The 24782-nt window shown below is 36.5% G+C and overlaps 1 protein-coding gene across 1 annotated transcript in view; it reads left to right on the top strand.

Annotated features, from left to right (window-relative positions):
• LOC139150001 (xanthine dehydrogenase/oxidase-like) overlaps positions 1-23019 on the top strand; it is a 42611-nt gene extending 19592 nt beyond the window's left edge. The window contains exons 17-32 of the mRNA XM_070722144.1: positions 1064-1115; positions 2057-2180; positions 3278-3397; positions 3500-3718; positions 7559-7692; positions 8910-9084; positions 10549-10740; positions 12207-12409; positions 12950-13031; positions 15436-15660; positions 16490-16555; positions 17108-17160; positions 18362-18542; positions 18888-19079; positions 20240-20407; positions 22814-23019. Of these exons, the coding sequence (XP_070578245.1) occupies positions 1064-1115; positions 2057-2180; positions 3278-3397; positions 3500-3718; positions 7559-7692; positions 8910-9084; positions 10549-10740; positions 12207-12409; positions 12950-13031; positions 15436-15660; positions 16490-16555; positions 17108-17160; positions 18362-18542; positions 18888-19079; positions 20240-20407; positions 22814-22864 (2237 nt within the window). The 3' untranslated portion in view covers positions 22865-23019. The remainder of the gene's footprint in view (positions 1-1063; positions 1116-2056; positions 2181-3277; positions 3398-3499; positions 3719-7558; positions 7693-8909; positions 9085-10548; positions 10741-12206; positions 12410-12949; positions 13032-15435; positions 15661-16489; positions 16556-17107; positions 17161-18361; positions 18543-18887; positions 19080-20239; positions 20408-22813) is intronic.
• The last annotated feature ends 1763 nt before the right edge of the window (positions 23020-24782 follow it).

Below are 24782 nucleotides of genomic sequence, written 5' to 3'. Positions count from 1 at the left end.
CAAAAATAATGAGAAAGCTAAAGGACCACATCCCCTCGTTTTTTGTAGCTCGCGAAATGCTCACGGCAACTCCACAAATTTGATTGGTAGCGATCCTGTCTTGATTTTTCCACCAAACAAGTACTTATCATTTTCAACAAGCACGGCTCGTTTTTTTTCTCAGTATCTTTTTATATGTCTTCTTTTTTTCCTGGCATTCATAAACCTATTGAAAAGTTTATCATCATGATACACTCGTATTTTTCTCAAAGTGAATTGTGATACCTCCTGTATTTCTCCCCCCTGTGATTTTTTCTAGATTTTCCAATTTTTTGCTCCTCCCGGATCACCACAAATATCTGAAATAATTTTGAAACTGTATTCTCCCGCCCTTAACTTTTCCCTGGATCCTCACAAATGTCTAACCAACCAATTTTTAATTTACACCAGCGCTAACCCCCGCCGCTCTTTTTTAATGACACAAATGACTATCTTTAATTTGGATCTGCCACTACAATAGTACGCCCCTGTTTTTTTAATCCAGCAATTTTTTCTGGTTGTTACCCCCTCCACCACGTTTTTTTCATTCCCCTAGATTTTTTCTGGATGTACCCCTCATTATTTACCCCTAGCGATTTTTTTTCTTTGTTGACTCGTCTTTTAAACCCCAGCGATTTTTTTTTCTGGATCCTCACAAATATTTAAAATAATTTTGAAACAAATAGGCGCGCCATACATTGACGTTTATAATGCGTTTAACCTCTGGTAGAACGTACATGTATCAACAAATGGTTGCCTTTTGTTTGGGGCAACCTGTCAGAATTTAATGTGTGGCTTTGATACTCTTACAAATTGTTTCCTTCAATCTTCTCTTTTTCGCCTGATTGGCAAACGGACAATCGTTCTTGGTAATGTTCGTTCAAAACAGTAATGGTTGTATGTGAGAAACATCTTATCTCATTTAACCGTGTAAAATTTACTGATGAAATATCTTTTGAAGCATTAGGCGTTAATGTGACATTTGTGCATATACGACTTAAAAATTTTCTATTTGTCTAAATATTCGAGAACAACTCTTTTACAGGGGAATTGTACATGGTGCCTGTGCTCAGTAAAAAAGCTCACGCCTACATAAGGTAAGAAATAAAAAGAAAGCCATCTTGCATATATGTATGTATGTATGTATGTATGTATGTATGTATGTATGTATGTATGTATGTATGTATGTATGTATGTATGTATGTATGTATGTATGTATACGTACGTAGGTATGTGTATATTGTGTTTGTATGTGTGTATATAGGTATGTACGTATACGTACGTATGTATCTATGTATGTCTACGTATCTATGTATCTACCTTTGTATGTATGTATCTTTGTATCTATCTCTGTATGTATGTATCTATGTTTGTATATATCTATGTAAGTTTGTGTGTATATATGAATGGACGGATGATTGGATTGATTCATGCATGCATGCCTCATATATACATGTATAAATTTGTGTAAGCATTTACGTAATGCCCTTGTGCTCTACATAATGCCTTCTCTCGGAATCCGCATCGTAGTTATTTTTTTGAACACATTATGACCCAAGCCGCTTGGTTTTGTTATTAATGGTCTATTATATAATCAATAGAGTGTCTTCAATCTTGGTTCGAACCCACGTCATCCAGTCACCTAACGGAGAAGCAAGTGACAGACTGAACCGCTCGGCCAAATCCCGACTCTCAAAAAGAGTGGTTCATTAACCCGTCTAAGTTTTTACGTTTTTCTGATTGCAACTTCTCCACACATTTTAAAGTCCATGAAGCACTCACGCTCGCACACTCAGCTATCACACATCGCACACAAACTTTATATCGAAGCAATGAATACATACATCACTTAAACTGGGCGAGAGACAGCATCGGGAACAAGATCTTATTTTATTGAATCATGACATTAAAAAAGCCACTAAAGAATTTATCACTGACATAAAATCATGTGTAATATATCATTGAAATGACTTTCAAAGTAGTCAGAAGACATTAGAAACTTCCTCTGATCAGTACGAAAACTTTTGCATATTTTCAGGTCAGTTGATGCAAAGGACGCACTGGCTGTGAAAGGTGTGCATGCGTTTGTGTCACATTCTGACGTACCTGGGAACAACATCATTAACCATACAGGAGGGTTCGAACTTTTTGCATCGGAAAAGGTGAGTTGTCTGAATAAGCCTAGGGCACCATTTAATACTATATATTTCAGGTCGCAAGCCAAGGGTGCAAGTTATGCAAATATTTCTCAGCAAATTACAGCCAGCTGGTTTCAATGCCGTATTTTGTGAGAAATGCCTCCTGGTTATCAAGATCAGTCTTGCTTAAGATTCGTAAGATGCCGTTTTGATTGAACAAAGACGGGCTGCTTTCAAAATCACAGTGATACGATATATTCTGCTATGACTAATACATTTTTGACATCTTAGTTTTACTTCTTTGCGCGCACCGTTTAGTAATTGATTTATTCAGAACATGAAATTAATTTAACCTAACTTCAACCCATCAAGAGGCGCTTAAAGATCACGAATTCATGTGGAGAAAGCAGACTATTCGGTTTATTAATGGACGTGTGTGACGATGTTTTATTTGCCCTTCTGTTGTTTTCTTACTCATACGGAGTAATCCCTTTGCAAGTCGCAGAATAAAGTTATTCCAAGTAGACAGTGCAAACTTAGAGTCTGTAAAGAAGTACCTTGCCTTACTTTGACTCCAGGTTTTCGGAAAGAATATTTTACGGCATGCCAAGATTCCCCGGCACAAACGCTGTAGGTTCGAAATCATTTCCATATGAAAAGATACCTTACTTGAGGTGTGAACTGACTGTCAATCGGTGATTGCTCTACAAATATCACGGGTGATGTCATATTCATAAACATTGTGATCTTTTGTTCTACTTGATCGGTAGTTTATTTACTCTCTGGGAGTCATAAGCCGTTAATTCGGTAATGCGGAATTTTTCCGCTCTCAGGGGATTAGTCTACCTACATGGTTTGTGCCGGCCAATTCCCTCATGGGTAGGCAATTCTTCTTCCGACCCAAAAGAGACCAACCGCAGTTATCACTATCATATGCTTGCTTCTGTAGTAGAAGTAATCTGATTACACCATTACAACTTCTACGATTATCAATGTCCTGACTCATTCTCCGTATTAATATTATATTGACATATCGTAGAACTGCTGTAACCATTAATGCACATACAATGAAGAGAGCTGTGGTACTGTTTATAAGTCCAAACTTTCTCCCATCATTTTAGGTTATGTGTGTTGGCCAAGCCATAGGAGTAATTGTTGCTGACAGTTATGAAATAGCACAAAAAGCGGTCAAACTCGTATCTGTGAATTACGATGAGTTGGAACCCGTCATAACTATCCAGGTAAGCCATTAGTTTATCGTGCGATGTTAATGGAGGTTACCTTAAAAAAATAAAATTTTAGCAACATCATTGAAATCACTCTGGCTTATGTTTTGTGCGTAGGATGCAATTGCAAAGGAACAGTTCCATGAATTGCAACGGAAGATTGAAAGGGGATGCGTGCAGGAGGGCTTCGAAGATTCAGACCACATCATCGAGGGCGAAATGAAAGTTGGTGGCCAGGAACATTTTTATTTGGAGACCCAGGTTACCAGAGCAATCCCAACTGAGGATAATGGAATAGAGTTAGATTCAAGCACTCAACAGCCATCAATAGTACAGGTATTAAACGACCAAACTGTTGATAAACCAAAGTGTCCATTGTAAAGAATAACTCGAATTAGCTAAAAGCGTTCAGGGCGTTTGATTTAAATACCTTACGAAAATTGTGAAAAGGGCGAAACGCTCTATAAAGCAAGGCTACCTGCATTTCTTATATCTTCCTTTTGATATTAAGAGGTTAGTGATTTGTAATAAGAATGTGCTTTTCCGAATATTGAGACCAATGTTGCAGATGTACCTTTGATATTACTTATTACCCCCGTATTTAGGTATGAAGTAGAGTCACTGTTTGGTAATTCATCAACAGCCTCAATACAGTGTATGCAAATTTTACTTGGCAATCGAAGGTATTTCTAAAACATCAAATTTTAATGATGCATGGCTGATATGATGATGATACTTGTCCCTCCGATAGGATGTTGTGGGGTTCAGATTTGTAATACGAATGAGACTATTGAGATATCAGGATAAGTAGTACAAATTGTAATAAAATATATCATCTATGACTGGTAGCCACTCAGCATCGAAATTTCAAGGCAATTCACACTCATCCAAAATTAGCCAATGCATGGTTGAGTATTCTTGGACTGAAACAATGATATCAATGACAACCTGTCGCCAGAGCTGGATCGTATTGTCGTAAAATGATGTACATGCTTGTGTCATTGAGTTTACCAAATTGGACAAAATCAGCAAGGATACATCAGAGTACACCTTTCAATTAATATGTTTGACAAAAGTGCCATCCGACGGTTTTTAATCGCTCCTACTGCAAACACAACAGCTTGCATTTGAGTGTCATTGAATACTGTCTTTACCACAGGTTTCTGAAAATCAGAAACGGCATGTTTATTCATGGATAAGAACATGTAAATTTTGAACAATCAATAACCTCCATAATACCTAACTAAGTTGTTATAAAGAAGAGATGCACATGTTGGCAGTGTATTTCTTAATTACTTCAAATGCCTCTGCTCAACTAACAAGGAACACTTTGTACTGTTCCACTTAGCGTTGAGATGCTTATGAAAAGGCGTAACTGCTTTATGTGAACTACACTCAGTGTAAATCTTCTGTATTTAACCTGTTGTCACTTGCATTTACCATGTTGTTGTATTGTAAAGTCACAATATTGTCGTTAAACCACCTCACTATTCTATATTTACGAAAAAAATACTATAGAAACGAGAACTTAATGATAGAATGTCTTCTGCATCAAACGTTTGCTTGAACAGAGCTCAGATATTGTACTTTTGATATGTCCACATTGACAAATTGCACTTATGTTAAATTACACACGATTTATATCGAACTCCATTACTAGCAAAACACGATGAGCTATATCGACAGTTGTTACAAATAATCTTTGCAAGTTAAAAAAAATCATGGTAATTCTTGATTGTCGAAAAAACATTCAAAAGCTCGAAAGTTGTCACTAATAATTTTGGCACTATTAAAAAAACCGATGTCGCAATGTAATCAATTTCTGTCGGACGAACAGCCCACAAAACATTAAAAAATGTTGATAGCTGTTGGTAACAGTCTTGGCATTATTCATAAGTTCAAAAGTTTATGGAAACAATGTACAAAAAAGGAGCACTCGTTTCAAGAATAATTGAGTTAACCAGACACTTTAGGCAAAAAAAACAACCAAGGCACTTACTGAATGAATAAAAATATAAAACATCTACTATGAGGTAAATACATAAGTTCAAACAGGTTAAGATAATTGTGACATTTATCGATTAAACAATAGTGTCTTATTCTTGACTGTGCAGTTTCCTTCGTCGCGTTCTCAGAAGAAACAAATATTATAAAATCAAGTTAATAATTCAGTAATTTTGCTTTTCCGTAGCTAAAACTATGAATTATCTGAAAGCATATTACCAAATGCTCTAATTTGTATTGTTACGTGACAGCAAACGAACAAAAGGTGGACTCAGCAATTTCCTTTTAAACGAATTTTTTTATGAAAAATAAAACTAATCACTAAGTCAAGGGATAGAATACAAACTGTAAAAGTTTACAGGCTACTTATAAGCTGGGACGGCACTAAAGCTTCAGTCAGATAGTAAAACAGACCGATGCAGTCCTTCGCTTGCAGACGTGAAGTTGCACAAAGACCGCAGAATAAATACAGCGTTGCTGTGAAGGTCTTGAAAAGTCTTGAAATTAATACTGCTGGAGTTTCCAAAGTCTTGAAGTAACACATCAGAGACACGATCCCAAATGTCTGACGGCAAGTCTGCTGTCCCGGTATTTATACTTTAAGGGTTATATAAGAGAATGTAAGAACAAGAACTTCTATTGATATGCTAATTGCTGTTCCAAAATATCTCCACTTAAAGTAAACACATGACTAATTGAATTTCCAGAACATTCCAAACACGACTAACTGAAATCAAGGTCATGAAGGACAGTTACCTTAATAATGTTCTACATTAATTAAACCAAAGACAAATAGAAAGACAGACTAGCAACGCGATACGCCGCTTGTTTTATGGTCGTCTCGATAAACTATGCCCTTTTCATATTAAAATGAGCTTCACAGATGTTAGTCTTTTTGGAGACTTCGGTCGTGGCTGATAATTGCACGATATTATGCGAAAAATGGTACGAGATGCCATCGTGCTACCTGTCGCGTAGTAACCACACTTACTTTGTGTGCTGTCTGGGCAGAAACATTGCTTCACGCCAATTAAAATCATAACACGCCAACGGTTTCATAAACACTTCCTCCAATGACGAACCTGTAAAAGACGATATGACTGACCGTAAACCATTGAGTAAAATCTGACAGTATCGATAAAAGACTTTCAAATTTGCTTCAAACACACTCATTGTATATTCCTAAAAACGTGAGAAGAAGTTTTAAAATGCTAAACCTCACCTCCACGAAACTCAAAATTTTCCCGTTTTCGCCAACTCGCCAATTTCGCTCAGAACCACACGACAACAACAACACAAACCTTGCCGCACATACTATCACTTACAAATTGCGATGACGCGAAATGCCGTTACTGTAGTTGCGTGGGAAACCATACTGAAGTCCAAGACAAGCTCATACGAGAATAATATAGATATCATCGACGAAAGAAAGGAAAACACGACAAATTCACAGAGCAACGCGTTAAATGAACATGACATCCTTAACACAACAGAAAATGCTCAACCCATAAGCTAACTTTGCAAATGCACATGACACCAATTTAAACGCTAAAGACTACATACTAAATTCGCACCACTATACTATATAAATGCACAAGACAAAAGAATCCCAAGGACAACATTGTAATTACACTATAGGAGAACATGTTCAGTGCACAGAACAACAAGTAAATTGCAAAAGACGAAATGTGAAATGCACAAGCAAACAAGCTAAATGCACAAGATGCACAGGTCAGCAAGTTTTATCCACAAGTCAACGTTGTAATTTCAGAAGTACCATGCTACATGTCGAGGACAACAAATTAAATATAATAGAGAATCTTGAAGAAAACCATGGACAACAGGACAGCATATATTAAGTACACCAGACGATATAGTATGACTCAAGGCAACATTACTTTGTGTCACTTTTAGGCAGTTATTACGTTTGATAGGATATGGTACATTTCATGTGTAATCCACATTCAATGGTAGAATGTATTTTCCGACGAAGCACAGTGGTAACCTGAACCACGTGTTGGTCGTATTTTCATATGCCTGGCATTCTCTATGACGAATCAATATGTCACCTAAATATCCTTCAGACGGGTAGAATCTAATTGACGTTAAAATGTATCTCATATTCTTTTAAGTGAACGTTATAGGTTTATAGTCGTCCTTTTTACATTACAGGAGGATATAGCGACAGCTCTTAATATTCCTAAACATAAAATTACGGTTCGTGTGAAGAGAATTGGTGGTGGTTTTGGTTGTAAAGAGTCTTCCTCTTTCAGATTGTCCGCTATGGCAGCTGTAGCAGCTCACAGGTAGGGTCTTTAGTCTATATCTTTTGGCAAACTTGTTAAGTTTGGTGCCCGCTGGGCGCTGTTAAGTAGCCTTTTGATAGTGAATTGCCCTAAGCAGGAACCGTACATGCCAGGATCAGAACCGGCATAGACCAGGAAAACTAGATCAGCAGTTTTTGAAACGCATTCTTCTGCTAATACCAAATTTTGATATTAGATTTGAACAATATATCAACCTTACATGTATGCCCCCTCATCACCCAACAAGAAGTCAGCGATCAAAACCATTCGGCTGCACAGAATTCTACCTCCGAAAAACTAGGTTCAATATCTGAGTGAATTCAGTATAGTTCTCGATAAGCTCTGATTTTACAACATGCACTTTCTAGTGACTCATATATAATTATCGAAGACGTCGTTGCAAAAACTGCTCTCTAAACCTCCATCCTAAAAAAGAAAGTTCAAAAAGTACCTAATTTGTACATACCCGCTGTAACATAATTATGCTGTTGATTTCATGAAGCCGTCGCGCATACATACTTGCTATCATACAGCGCACACAAACTGAATCAAAGCACTGAGTACATCGCCAAACTAGAATTTATATACAATCAGGAACAGAATAAATTTACCCATCAGCAAACTATCCACACAGTTAGTTCCCTATTAGATGGAAAAGCCAAGCGGACTGCACCCAGTTACCTAGCAAAGGATTGCGGTCAGAACAGCTTGGCTTAACCCCTATCCTTGAAATGGAGTAGGTAAATAACCGAGCAGTGCTTCACACATCTCTTCCTGCACACAACTTTCGATTTCGATAAAGCACACACTGGCACGCAAAGCTCTCAAACCCAGTCAAGGTGATGAACACATTGCTAAAATGGCTTTCCTAAAGGTAATGTTCGTTAAATGACAATAGTTTTTGAAACTATCGCCATTGTGATCCATTTTTAAGATAGGCATGCTTAATACCAATATCAAAATACTGTACCTTTGTGATGATAAAGTTCCAAATGATTTAAAAATCAATCATTTCCCTCTTACATAATAACTCAATCAATAATGGCCTTTTTGAGATTGCTTGTCAATATGTCATGACGCCATCTTGTAAAATTATTTTGCGAGCGATTGTTCTGAATTATGACTTTATGCACAGGTTCTAGCTCCGAGTAAACGATGTTTTACGAGCGAAATTATTCGGTGTTTAATCGATCAAGTTATTTTCTTCAAATTCTCAGGCTTGGTATACCAGTGAGGTGCATGCTGGATCGTGACATAGACATGTCTTCAACAGGAACGAGACATCCACTTTTGGTAAAATATAAGGTTGGCTGTTCAAACAACGGTCGCATCAAGGCCCTTGATATAAAGATGTACCTAAACGTGGGCTGTTTCAATATCGTCTCAGTATTCGTAAGTAAAAAAAGCCTAAAGAGAGAATATAAGTTTGTGAAAATGTATGTATGTATGTATGTATGTATGTATGTATGTATGTATGTATGTATGTATGTATGTATGTATGTATGTATGTATGTATGTATGTATGTGTGTATGTATGTATGTATGTATGTATGTATGTATGTATGTATGTATGTATGTATGTATGTATGTATGTATGTATGTATGTATATATGTATGTATGTATGTATGTATGTATGTATGTATGTATGTATGTATGTATGTATGTATGTATGTATGTATGTATGTATGTATGTATGTATGTATGTATGTATGTATGTATGTATGTATGTATGTATGTATGTATGTATGTATGTATGTATGTATGTATGTATGTATGTATGTATGTATGTATGTATGTATGTATGTATGTATGTATGTATGTATGTATGCATGTGTTTGTGTGGTCTCTGTGCGCGTGTTATATTCCCGGGGTATATTTCTCTGTTTCATGTCATCGTATACGAGCGTGTTTTCGCGCAGCCGCACAACTCGAGCCGAAGATGGAGTACGGACGACAACAGAGAGAAGGTTTACATCCGCCAGAGTATTAATACCTTCAAGGCGCTCGGGCTACTTGCCACATGCAATCGTTCCGTAACGAAAATACAAAATAGTACAGAGGTGTCAAAATTTGTATGGAGCTTAAAAAGCAAGGACCAAGTCTCTGACATTTCGTGATTAAATATTGACAAAACATCGAGCTACTCTAGCATTAGCAAGCGATGCAACATTTGTATATTTGAAAAGCTACATATTATCAATGCTGAGAAATGTAGTACGATGATTTCAAAATGTCGCCACCAAAACAAATATCATTTATGAAATTTTAACACTAGCTAAAAATAGAATGGTACGTCCGAAAGATATAAAAAGAGAGTTTTGGGCTATGAGCCTTCCACTTTATCTGTCTGATGATTGTAGGATGCATGAAACTTTAGTAACAGATAACACGATTGGAATTGATTATAGTGGCCGGAGGATTAGAAATACAAAACATCTATCTGATGTACTATTTCGGATAATTGGGTGGTAAGGTTATGTCGGTTTAATCTGAAAATGTAAGCTCATCTGCTTTCCTTTTTAAGTTAAACTCTGTTTTATGAGTAATTTGTAATATTGCAACATTCAGCTATATGGCACCTAACATTTTTGAAAAATTTGAAATATATGAAGATCCATTCATCCAAAACTAGTTCCAATCGTGTTAGATATTATTACCTTGAAGTAATTTGTTTGATCATTTGACTTAAAGGGTGACTCAGTCGATCGACTATAGTCATTAAAAATTCAAAATTAGAAAATTTAACAATTCCTTGAAGTAAATCCTTTCTCATGTAATCGTATTTTTTATAATAAGTATTGGTAGTCTGCCCATTGGGAAAGCCCTACACTATGAGTTTTACACTCTTTTTGCAGGTGTTGGAACGAGCAATGTTGTGTTTAGACAACTCGTATAACATACCTTGCGTACGAGCCAGGGGTTATGGATGCCGGACCAACATACCAGCGGGCACAGCCTTTCGTGCTGTAGGCACACCACTAGCATTTGTTGTAACAGAAACATGGATAACAGATATTGCAATCGTATGTGGGATAAGTCAAGAAAAGGTATGTAATTACAATATAAGTGTTGTTACTTTTGTGTGGATGAGTCTTTTGTTACCTCTTTAGATTTCACATTCATTTTGTAACAAGCGATGTTATTTCATTGGCAGCCATAAGCATCCAGTATACTTGAAAGTTACAAGTCTTCCTATTTGACAGGTCGTATGTAAATTTGTGTCCATATGATTTACTATATTATGTTTGGATAATTCACATTAATTATGATTTACACTTTAGTTCTGTGGTATTCACACTCAAACAAAGTATCCACTTATAGTGACTTTCAAAGTTAGCTTGGAATTCCATCTTGCTTGGGTAATAAAATAACGTTTCAGGTGCATTCATTATAAACCCTCTCCTTTGATATTTTTTTCACAATTTAACCAATTACGACGTTCACTGTTCTCACTAAGGGAAAAAAATTGTCAAGCAGTGTCAGCATTTAGCAACATAATCAACATCCGGGCCAAATGTATCCTGCACATCACTATGAGCAGTGGTTTTCACTGAACTATGTAGCGGCCGTGGTAACGCAATCAGGATGTAATTGCACTGGTCACCCATCATCGCAGCAGCCATATCCATACGTAAATATACAACGCTACCCTTGAAACGATTCCCGACCCCTTCTTTACTACCATTCAAACCATTATCTTTTGAAGTCAAGTGCACGCATCAAAAAAAATCCGATAATCAGTATCATTCGAGGTAAATGAATAATTTACCACGCCCAAGGACAAATAGAAAATGACAATAACAATAGTGAAGTTAAGAATCAAAATGTAGGGTCACCATGCAACCTTTTTTCCCGACACTAGAAGTTAAAGAAAAACCCCATGAAAGCCTTAGTTACATTCTCAGCTTCATAAACAAACCTACACTGGAGGAAGACAAAACGTAAAAGATTGAGAGTTCCGATGTCTTTCCCCAATGCGTATTCTTCCTTAAAAGACATAATTTAGAAAATTCAAAGCCAATATTTGAGTGTCAGCCGATTTTTGGAAATGAATCTTACAATATTTCATTGATCACTGATCTTGTGATTTTGATAGAAATACAACAGAATTTACTCTCATGTACACATTTGGCATGTATACTTATGTATTAAAATACAGACAAAAAACGTTGGAGTATTATCATATACCTACATTCACGTGCCTGTGTAAAGCTGTGGGAGAAAGCGCCCTCACATCCGCACATTTTTTAAAGTGTCAGCCCCGGCCCGGTGCCCAATTATTGACAATCGCTTACATTTCTGAACTACCTCGATTCTGGTTGCTACGCGCGTTGCTATCCACACACTTTCCATTTGTAAACACAGCCTTGGTCGTAGGGCGTACGGGCCCTCGCATGCTCGGGCCCTTCCGCAGTACGACCTCGGGCCGCAAAAGCCGTATCAGGGCCGTAAAGATTATTGTGTACATGGAATTAATTATTGAAGTCATTGTTTCTCTGCAACTTTAATCTAGGTTCGTGAAATCAATATGTATCAAGATGGTGATGTCACCCACTACAATCATCCTGTTACATTAAACCACTCTCTGCAAAAATGTGGACGAAATGTGTGGAAGATAGCGATCTCAGAAGTCGTAAGGAAGAGACTAGCATCTTTAATAGGTAGTATTATATTTTTAAACTATGGAACCACTAATGAGCAGAGAACAGCTGGCAAGTAATAATGAAAAGATACTTGTAAATCATGTTCAAAAGAACTTTTTTCTCAGTCCATGACTATATGAAATGTTTTCCCTTCGTCAGTTATTCCCTGGGAAACAAGGAAATAACTGTTCCATGTAAACATCTGTGCCATTTACTTAATGTTGGTCTAAATAAGAATTCACCAGTTGACTATTACATTGCATATCGTACTCAATACTTTAAGAGCCGGTTTACAGGAATACGATGCAGGAAGGGTTGTTAGTTCAGGGATCAAAAGTAGACTTATTAAATAAAATACGAGTTTCTGTCTCAAAGCAACCAAACATTTGTTGTTCGCCGTTTTGGGTTTACCGAAAAGGAAACGATTTCGAAATGAGTCGCCTACCAACGACGAAATATATGCAAAGTTTTCTCTTCAGTTGTCCATCGTTATGACGCCAAAACCATTGATAAATTTGATTTCCCGCAGGTTCAACCATATTTAGCACAAACGTAAGTTTACTATTTACCGATAATCGGTCAAAACCGGTAAAAACAGAACTGTCTTTTCCAGCAACAATCGTTGGAAGAAGAGAGGAATAGCAATCTGCCCAGTCAGATACCCAGTCGGGATAGCTGCAAGACATATGAACCAGGTATTTATATATGTGTGTGTGTGTGTGTGTGTGTGTGTGTGTGTGTGTGTGTGTGTGAGAGAGAGAGAGAGAGAGAGAGAGAGAGAGAGAGAGAGAGAGAGAGAGAGAGAGAGAGAGAGAGAGAGAAAATCGTACATAGGGAGGGGTTTGAATATATTTGTAAATGTTAAAAGTCCTTCTCTGTGCAAATTTAAATTATATCAATTAAGGCCAAGAAAAATAAAATTTTGTTTCTCATCAACGATCAACAACAACGTGCAAAAAACATGAAAACAACATGAATGTATGCAGAGATAAATGCACAGCAGTGTTGCTAAGGTATTTGCGTAGCGCAACAGTTCTGCAGTTTGACTTTTTGTACAGCAATGCACAGTTTTAACAGTTTAATATTACAGTGACGTATGTGTACAGTTCAGAATTATTTTTTACAGTTCTGTTTTATACAGCACTGTGTTATGCACGATCGTCACGTGTTTTTGCGTTTATTTTTTGCATTTTATTACCTCATGAGCAGTAAAAAAAGGTTGACGCGGCAGGTCTAAGTCGACGCGCGCGAGGATGAGAAACAATTTTTAAATTTTTTTTTTGGCCTTAATGAGATATAATTTGCTACAGCTATATGCATTTGCATTATTGTATGTACTAAGTATCCGTTGTGTAAACAATGTGTGAATGTTAGTGTGAACGTGAGTGAGTGAACAATTCCATACCCATCGGAAGATGGTACCTACCGTATCACATGATGAAAGCACCAGATGGGCGTTTTTGCACCATGATTCAAAATACTTTTGACGAAGCCCAAGACTGAAACTGCCGCTACTATGTTTGTCTACTTTTGTAAATAAAAGCAACCCCCAAAGCTAACGCATCATTCTGTTAAAAATCAACCCCAGTAAACTCCCCCTTTATGCAAAGATTGAAAGTAGCGCAGGAAAGGCTGGTTCAGGAACACTTTACCCATTTTTGGCCTTATTTCAAAATAATAAGCCACTCAACATCGTTCTGATGAGAAGGACCAAGGGCTGGGTAAGTGAGGGAGGGGTGATGACCCTTTTCCTCTATTCCTCAATCCCCTGTGGTATGGCAGACTTTTATTAACATTAGTAGTAGGGGGAAATGCACCAAAAATACCCCTCCAGATCCTCGTTTTTTCGCTGGTCCCATTCTAATTAAACATCCGATGGTAATATGTTACCAAAAGTGCAGCAATGGGGAAACGAAAAAAAAACAGCTAGTGGCTTAAAGTGAGCTTTAAAGAGCTCTGCAGCCAAAGACGCACGGCAGAGTTTTGTAAATTTCACAGTTACAAACCAAGCAAGGGATCATGCACGAAACCTTGCTTCGTGCATGATAAGGGGGAACAAACCAGTTATCTCTCTGTTTGGGAGTCATATCTGTGATATGCAGAGTCGAGGACTCTTTAAGAAACTAAAGGGTATTTGAAAAATATACGCCTGGCTAGAGGTAACTGATTTTATACCTAACGTGCATTTAAACTCAAGCGATTTGTTGCCCAACCGTCCTTGTTCAAGCCACGCTCATAAAGTATAAGGCCTTTTGTCACGTCTGTTTAAAAAGGAAGGATATATTCCATGGTGCATTTACTCCCACTGGCTTACTGTCTGACTTACTGACTTACTGTCAGACTTTCTGACTTTCTGTATGACTTCATAAAATATGTCTTGTCTGCCTGACTTAATGTCTGGGCAGCCCTGTCAAAATCCCTCTCTAGAGGCAGCCTCAATCTCATACCCTCCATTACCCAGCAGAGGGCGTACATTGCGGAAAACGGGTTTCCCTCGACACTGCCATAAGAAAGGGATCTTCGCCATAGTGCTGGAAGAAGTCCAGATGGCTGATGAAATTCAGAAGAAGATTCCATATTGTGGTGTAAGCGCGGAAACGTCATCAGACAAAATTATGCAATTATCTTCCCATCCACAGGGAGATTTACGAGAATTCAAAGTGAAGAAATTGAAATAACCGACCTCCATGTTCCTAGTATTCAAACTCTTTTGTTCCTCACGAGATTTGATTACAGGTCGGAGCAGTATAACTCCATAACATCACCTTGATGGGATGTTCATACTGATGATTTTACGTGACACGTTTCTTCGACCTGACATATTCAAAAATCATGTTGGCGATCTCCCCTAAAATGAGAAACATTATTGCCTATACTGGCAGGTAGACATTGGTGGGTGACGTAGCAATTCACAACTGTTAACATTTTGATTTGTCAGCACCAACCATTTGACGTGCTCTCTCCATGAGGGCGTCTTTGCACAGAAAAGCACCTAGGCATTTTAATCTTTTTTAGCATAGACCGCGCCAAATGCTCTGACTGCTTTTTCTTAGACTTGTTGATATATTGATTTAACTTTTGTTTTTAATCATTCAAAAGGCTGGAGCACTAGTGCACGTCTATGCAGATGGTTCGGTTTTAATATCCCACGGTGGAGTAGAAATGGGTCAAGGTTTGCACACCAAGATGATACAAGTTGCAAGTAGCATTTTGAAGATTCCTACAAGCAAAATTTTCATAAATCACACCGATACAAGCAAGGTACCGAATTCACAACCTACAGCTGGCAGTTTGTCGTCAGAATTAAATGGTAACGCTGTACGGGTAAGCACATTAATTTTATATTTTACTTTTTCTGCATCATGATTTCTGTAAAGATTCCAGGACAAGCTTTGGGTAGATACAAACAATGGATTCTCTGCATAGTTCATGACCCAACTAAATAATATATTCTCTGAAAGCCCAGAAATCTGTATTTGTAATAAGTGTGTATATGGGATCATGTGAGAGTATCAGTGCATCTGCCTTATGGGAATGGTTCGCGAAAGGACACCAGACACAAAGCAGATGTTCAAATTCTTCAAAGATAACACCGTTTATTTCTTAAACATATTGCCAGTTTTTGATCCTTCTTACGTCTACATGCTGCCGGCCTTCTTTCAAGTGCATTTTTCATTAAGATTCCACTATGTAAACTTGTTCTTAGCATACAATGACCATGTAAACTCATCATATCATCCTAAGTACGTATGAATAAATACATATAATCCCATGGATTTTTTTCTGTTTGACGTCATCGTATACAAGTGTTTTTAGCGGAGCCGCGCAACCTCGAGCCGAAGGCGAGAGGTTATGCAGTTCCGCGGAAAATACGAGGTTACATATATATATATATATATATATATATATATATATATATATATATATATATATATATATATATATATATATATATATTATATATATATATATATATATATAAAACATTATATATATATAAACATTATATATATATATATATATATATATATATATATATATATATATATATAATACACTAAATTACAGGTTTTAGTAAATATGATAGCACAAGCTGGCATAACAACATGAACATTTGATATATCTCGTCACAGACGTTTCATCTGTTTTGTAGGATGCTTGTGAAAATATATTACAAAGACTGGAACCTTTTATGAACAAAGGTTCTTGGGAAGATTGGGTAAGATGGCAATATTAGTTCACAGCAATCACATATACAGTCGTTATAAATAAGTCGCGGCGTATTGCTCAACAGATCAAGTCATTTGGACCTCGTGCCCTAGATCTATTCCCATTCATTAAGTTCATTTCAACGATTTGAAGTTACGTGTGCACAATGCACCTCCTTTACCTTGTCATCATTGTCCTTCAATACAAAAGAAGGAAAACTGACTGAAGGACAAAAATCAAATCTTCATAATTTTTGTCTGTAAAATACGTTATATGAAGTCACAAATTTTTCTCAGACCTACTTCATGGGATACATGGCTATATACATCCCCTATGGATTTTTAAGAGATTTACATAAACCTCTTACAATTTTATCTCATACGTAATAAATTTCCAAATGTCGGGTTTTTCATATTCCGTAGATTTCTCCTATTATTTCAGGCCAGTGGCGTTAATTCATATAAACATTAATTGACTTTTAGACATAGATATTTAGAAATATTATCGTTTTAAAGAAACATGTAACACCCATGTTTATAAAGATTTGCTTTTATAATGTTAGGTTAAAGCTGCGTACTTTGACAGGACTTGTCTTTCATCTACTGGTTTCTATAGGTAAGTTGGTAACTTATGATCATTGTGTTCAGTTTCTATACACAAAATAATATATATCAGTTTTTTTTTCTCAAAACCTCATGTTGGATAAACTCAAACACAAAACCTACGTTGTTAAAGCATCAATGAGGAATATCACCTGATGCTAACTTAATTCAAAATTAATTTGCATAGCTAGACGATTGTATGTTCAGGAGACAATTATTGTGTACAATACAGTAGTACAATTGGCTCATTGGAAGGCATTGTGAAAATGTACAGTCTCGTAAATATGTACCTTAATCGTTGGCTGAATTTAATTGTTGTTATTGATTTCTTTCGAAACTTCATTCATCTGTATGGTAGCATTAACGCTATAAGTCTATTTTTGTCCCCTTTATAAATAAAACCAAGCCAATTTTCTGAGAAGTTTGCCAAACTTTTGAGGAAAAACGGTGGTAAATGAAATTTAATGTCCACTTGGCCCAAAAATATCAAAAAATTACAGAAAATTTCATAAAATTGTAAAATTTTGCTCTAAAATTTTGGCGGGAGAAATTACAGCACTTAAAGTGTTAATTGTAGAATCCCTCACTTTCTGTAGATAACCATAATCTACCGATGAAGTAGAACCTTCAGAACCACTGCAGAAAGGCTGGAGGCTTACTTAGAAAACAATAATTTTCATGCAAAATGTGCATGACCATCCATGCTGTAATTGAAGGTTTCAATTTCCGCGTATCGAAAACGTCTGTCTGTATCAAAATGACCTACCCGAATTACAGAAGGTTTAGAGTAAGAGTACAGATGATGTTTAGTGAAATTTATATGACAGTTTGACTGAAGCGAAACAACAATTCAAAGTCACATCCAAGGTTTTCATTGATAATCACATGTGAAATTGGTATATAAAAATAACAGGGATCTCCATGCATTTCAGCAATACATCGACAGTTTTGACGACACCAGAAAACGGTAATACCTTCAAGAACAAGCATAGAAATCGACTTCATATTGTAAACTTTGAAGACCTTCAGTCTAACTCAAGTAAAAATGGTAAAATGGTAGCTATTATCTCCGGTGTTCTTTGCCGATGCTATGTCATCGAAAATTCGATTTTTTACCCGATGCAGCTTCATTCTTCAGAGCACATGTGCTCTTACGGATGGCGCGATGACTGAAAAAAAACCACTTATTTAGATGACTTGTTGTCTTTTGTTAGGACACCAGTCAAGAAATTTAGCTGGGACGATGACCCCGGGGCCATATATAAGTATTTCACAGTTGGAGCAGCATGCTCAGAAGTTGAGATTGATTGTCTTACTGGCGATCATCGTGTTTTACGCACGGATATCGTTATGGATCTCGGAGAGAGCCTCAACCCAGCTATCGATATTGGCCAGGTGAGACGTGCATTCTTTAGAATAGATCCAATATCTAGATCTAAGAATGTCGGTCTCTGATGGTATGTCATACCGATGATCTGCAAGCTTATTTTAGATTTGTGACGAATCGTTTGCCAATGATTACGATATCTTAGTGATATGCAAGCTTATGTTAACAAGTCATTCAGCCATGATTACTGTGTCTGATCTACGGAAACTCCTATGCCTTGCCTTCGTTCTTACACGAACCATATCAACAGCATTTTACTCGGCGGTTAAAATACCTGAAGAATATAAATTGACAACACGTGTGTTAATTTGATCACTACGTGACTTGTTACACATTTCTGATATGTTGTCTAGATTGAAGGTGCCTTCATGCAGGGCTATGGGCTCTTCACAATGGAAGATCTTCGACGTTCTGCAAATGGAGTGCTGCTAACAAGGGGGCCGGGAATGTACAAAATTCCTTCATTTGGAGACGTGCCCTCTATATTCAATGTGTCAATACTCAGTAACTGCCCAAATGAGAATGCTCTCTTATTTTCCTCCAAGGTAAGATGAAACTTGCAATAAATATTTACGAGTATAGTTTTGTAAAAAATTAAACTGTTGAGGACTGCGCGAGACTCACAGACACATATGTTCAAAACGTGATATCTTTATAATGTTTTATCTTGAATAAAAATACACATCAGAAAACTAAAGATTTACCTCTCTTTAGTTGGAATCTAAAAGCAAGAAACATGACATTTGTTACATCTTGGCCATTACTATTTTAAATATATCTAATAAAACATATCCCTCAGAAGCAATATTTTCATATCAGAGATATTACCATTGATATTCTATATGATAAGGGTTGTACATCATTCTGTGAGTGCTTACACGAGAACTTTTTTTTCTTATAGGCATTTCGACCAACTTACTGGAAAAAATCATAATACTGGACATAGTCATAGCTTCTATTTACCACAATCGTTTGATTAAAGATTGATGTCAATCCGAAATAAGCGAATATAAGAAACTCGAGTTACTGTAATAGAAGTTCTGAATACTGAATATACTTTTGTTCTGTAACTGTTCTGCGATATTTAGTCAAGGATAGAAATCAAACATACATACATACATACATACATACATACATACATACATACATACATACATACATACATACATACATACATACATACATACATACATACATACATACATACATACATACATACATACATACATACATACATACATACATACATACATACATACATACATACATACATACATACATACATACATACATACATACATACATACATACATACATACATACATACATACATACATACATACATACATACATACATACATACATACATACATACATACATACATACATACATACATACATACATACATACATACATACATACATACATAGATACATACATACATACATACATACATACATACATACATACATACATACATACATACATACATACATACATACATACATACATACATACATACATACATACATACATACATACATACATACATACATACATACATACATACATACATACATACATACATACATACAGTAACGTACATACCTACATCCCCCATAAATACATACATGCAATTTCTTTTGTCCGTCTGATTTCTTTATTTTTAATTCTTGTTTTTATCGGTGTACATCCATGACACAGGCTGTAGGAGAACCTCCTTTGCTCTTAGCTATGTCGGTTTTCTTCGCCATTAAAGATGCAATCGCAAGTGCCCGAAGAGATGCTGGACTGAACGGAATATTCCGGCTGGACAGCCCGGCCACTGCCGAGGCGATTCGAATGGCTTGCCAGGATGATTTTACAGAACAGGTAACAGAACATTATATTATTCTAATTGAAGCCTTGGATATCAAATAAAGTTACAGTTGAAAACAAGCTTACCATAAGTGGCAATATTATTGTAATAAAACGTGATTATATAAAAATGAGAAGTTACATTATGATAGTCTTTTTCACCTCGTCGAATTCGTCTAGAAAAAGTGATGAAATGAAAACTAGCACTGGTCATTTGAATTCACATGTTGTCACTTTTGTCGTTTGATATTCACAACATGCCAAATCTGTCCAAATCGATTTAAGTACCTATATACGCTAGCACATTACATTTTATAACTGTGACGTCTGCAGTTTGATTGCAGTGAAAATAGGACTTAATTTATCGAGAAGTGGTCACCGTTATATTGTAAGATATTCCGTAGTATGTATCATCGGACAACCAATCAACCACTTAGATATTCAGTTTTAGTTTATTAATGACAACTAAAAGTTTTTGTGTTTTAGCGGGCGTTGATGGGCGGGGGGGGGGGGGGTCTGAAAATGCAAACTCTAGCCTTTGACAAGGCATTATGTAGTTTGCCTCAGTAAATTGAAAAAGCAAATCACAAGTTATTTATCATTAATTAATATTTATCAAATTATTTATTAAGAAGGCCTGCCCTCAGTCACAGACAAATATAGACAGACTGGAAACGCGGCATGCCTTTTGTTCCATGGTCGTCTCGGTAGACTATTGGCTTTTCATATTAAAATGAGCTTCAAAGGTGTTAAACTTTTTGGAGGCTTTGTTTGTGGTTGATAATTGCACGAGATTATGCGAAAAATACGACGAGATGGCATCGTGACTGCCAGTCGGATAGCAACTATAGTTACTTTGTGAGCTCTCAGGCCAGAAACACTGCTTCACGCCAATCAAAACATAACACGCCAGCAGTTTCATAAACATGTCCTTCCTTGACGCACGTGTAAAAGACGGTATGACTGACCGCAAACCATTGAGTAAAACCAGACAAACAGTATTGATAAAAGACTTTCAAATTCGGTTCAAACACACTCATTATATATTCATAAAAATATGAGAGGATTTTTTAAAACGGTAAAACTCACTTTCCTGAAGCTCAAAAAACTCCCGTTTTCGCCAGCACGTCAATTTCGCTCAGCACCACACGACAACAACAACACAAACTTTGCCGAAAATACTTTCGCTTAACAATTGGCGAAAATCCGAAAATTACCGAAGGATGCATGGTCGGCACTCTTCGGAAAAGAGAGGCGAGAGCAACCTGAGGCGAAGCGAACATGTATGGGATACGTAACCGCTTCACGCCTTAAACAATACCCGTTGCGACTCTGTGTATGTTTAATAGAACCAGGCCGCTTAGCTTAGCATAATTAATTTCTTTGAGTGCTCTCTTCAAGCGAACACGCCCCCCCCCCCCCCACAACAGAACACCATTACGCATCTCTTTGCTACTTTTATAATACCGTTATTGTGGTATCATTACTTTTCGCATTCCCGTAGTTTTGCCTTCTAAGTTACTTTCCTGACCTACGCAAATTCCGTCACGACACAGAGACACAATCAATGGTTTTACGTTTGCAAGAGAAAACATATATTGGGGTGGCAGTTAGGCATGGTGAGACAGACGAAGCGGGGAACGTTTACCTCATTCATAAAGGAAATTAGATTAAAAATAAAAGCAAAGAGATATCCAAACGCTGCCTGATATCAAGATTTCTTGAAAGTTGGTTCAACGTATGCAACTTCGGCTCGATATGATGAGGCAACCCCTTCAAGATGAATCGTTTAACCTTGACCAAACGGTTTTTTTTTTCATTCACCACACTTGAGAGAACGTATCTTAGGAACGAATGAAACTTAATCTCGTCGGGCTCATACATAATGTTCAGTCAAAACATTATGCGTTCAAAGTTGTTACATAGTCGCCTATGTACTGATTGAGGAATCGAAAATGGCAGACGTGTGAATAATGTAGTCAAATACTAGAGACATGAACCTTTAATATTCATCCGTGCTAGACGATAGTTAGGTGTCATCACACTTTGTGCTGCTTTACTAGGTTATAGCTTTACTGATAAAAACTAATCGATTAAAGGTATACTGTCACCTGTTCCAAATTTGCCACAGTTACCATGGATGGAGAAAATCTAACCAATCACAGACTTTAAGCGAGTGGCCACTTTTTAAAAACAATGCCCTCACATGGGCAGTTTGAATACCAAGGAACGCATCTTTGGCCATAATTGGGCATATTTAGATTACAGGTGACTGTATACCTTTAAGTTGAAAGTCTGTAGCACAATAGAAATAAATGAATCCCGAATGTAATTACTCACGCTATCGCTTTTATACAAGCGACATAATGCTTTTAAAATATCGAGCTATCCGTGATAACGGTTACCGTTTTTATTTTTCAGTTTCCACCTGCCGAACCTGGTTCCTTTGTACCTTGGTTTGTTCGACCTTGAAAATGTTCAACACGGCTCGTTGCAAGGAAATATGATATGGTATAGTTAAGACAATTGCAAAAACTAACCTAAGGTATAATTTTAAAACGAGGTTCCCAAATTTAGAATGAAAAACGTCTTTAGAAATCATCTCTGGTGTCACTGCACCAAGTATAAAGAAGATGACACGCTAGTAAAAATGTATTTAAATTGCATTTTTAAGCTGTTTTGTTAAGATGGAGTCAATTCTCGACGACTGCAGAATGATATGTATCTTACATTTATATGTATATGCCATTTGTCTTCATTATATTGTTACAATGATAATGTATTATTATAGCAGTGATAGTTAATCCTTGTGATTTGAAGAGTTTATGGTATGAAGGATGCAGTGAATGCTTAATATTCATGGAAGATAAAATTTTAAGTAACGTTTTTTTCTGGTTTGGAAAATAATCGTTGTTCAATTTATACTCAAAATTAATCTCGATCGGTAATAACATACATGACATAAATAGATCTGCAGATGATTACTCTTCACGTGTGAGACCGACAATGGGTCGGTGATTCATCGTCCGAGCAGAGTATACTTTGATTTCAATACTTTAGATGAGACAGACAGACAGACAAAGACACGGAGACAGAGACATAGAGGGTCTAGATAGTTTCGTATAGTTTTAGCAAGGTATTTTTACCTTTCAAGACTTTCCAACAATCGTCGTAATTAAATAAATTACCAATATCATCGGAAATCCTTTGCTTATTTGTAGTGCAATAATGGTGGTGTTTGATCAAACCGCTGGCACCCAGGAAACACATTTTATTAAAACGTTGATTTAACAATAAAATAACAATCAATAAAATTTGCTTAACAGCATAGATCATAGATCAACATAAATTATTCGCAGCCGTCTGCAGTCGCGTATCAGGGAGAGAGAGTATATACAGCTTCTTAGAGATGTTCTTCTTACGTGTTTGACGACATCATGCAATGGCATATTATGATTTTATTTTAGTTTTGCGATGATATTTTTCTCTCAGTTTTCGATAAACCTTGTACGTATGCACTGTTCATCCATGAACAATCAGGTTTAGTTTTTAGTGGGTTCACCCAGATAATCTTAATTGGTTTCGTTCAAATTATGATGAAATTTGAATATGCAAACTTTTAGGACTACTTTCTCATTTTGGTCAAAATGTATCTTTTTCTCGTCCAATTGACGTTCACTTTTATTACCGACTTCTAGGGATGTTTCTTGCCATTTGTAGAAATTAGCTAAATTTCTACAACTAACTTTTAAACCTTCATCTATTCCCAAAACATTTGTTATTTTCGTACTCTAGCTGGCACTACGTTACACTTACACATTTATGACACTACTAATGAAAGCTGTTGGATTCCAGTTTACTGACGGTGTACTTGTCCTTTGTTACCTGTTTATGAGTTAATTTATATAGTTCAGTTATATAGATATGTTTTCCCAAAACAATATAATATTTCCATGAATTCATCACTTACATTCGAAATATAGTTTATAACTGAATGCCATCTATGAGTTCACGGTAATGTTTATTACAGCCTGAGAAAATTACCAAGTGCACATAACGGATAATACAAGTCACTATGACGCTTATCTCTCAAAATATCGATACTTTATTTGACTAAGCAAAAATCAAGTGACAAGCCAAAACAATAACAAAGCCTGTCAAGAATGTACACTTTGTCAAGAAACTTTAACTGTGGCTGAAAAGACACAATAATATTTAAATTCAGATTGTGCTATTCAAATGCAAATTTACAGTGGAGAAATGTAATGTCCTTTTCTCCAAAGTCGACCATTACTACGCCATACTTATAATCACCACTTTTGACACATTCCTCTTATCAAGTATGCATAAAGTTAAAAAAAACGACAAAAGCGAATGAAACCGAGATCGT

The sequence above is a fragment of the Ptychodera flava genome, chromosome 2 (genome assembly GCF_041260155.1).
Source record: "Ptychodera flava strain L36383 chromosome 2, AS_Pfla_20210202, whole genome shotgun sequence".
Lineage (NCBI taxonomy): Eukaryota > Metazoa > Hemichordata > Enteropneusta > Ptychoderidae > Ptychodera > Ptychodera flava.
The sequence above is the reverse complement of the archived record's forward strand: the minus strand, read 5'-3'. Positions and strand labels throughout refer to the sequence as shown.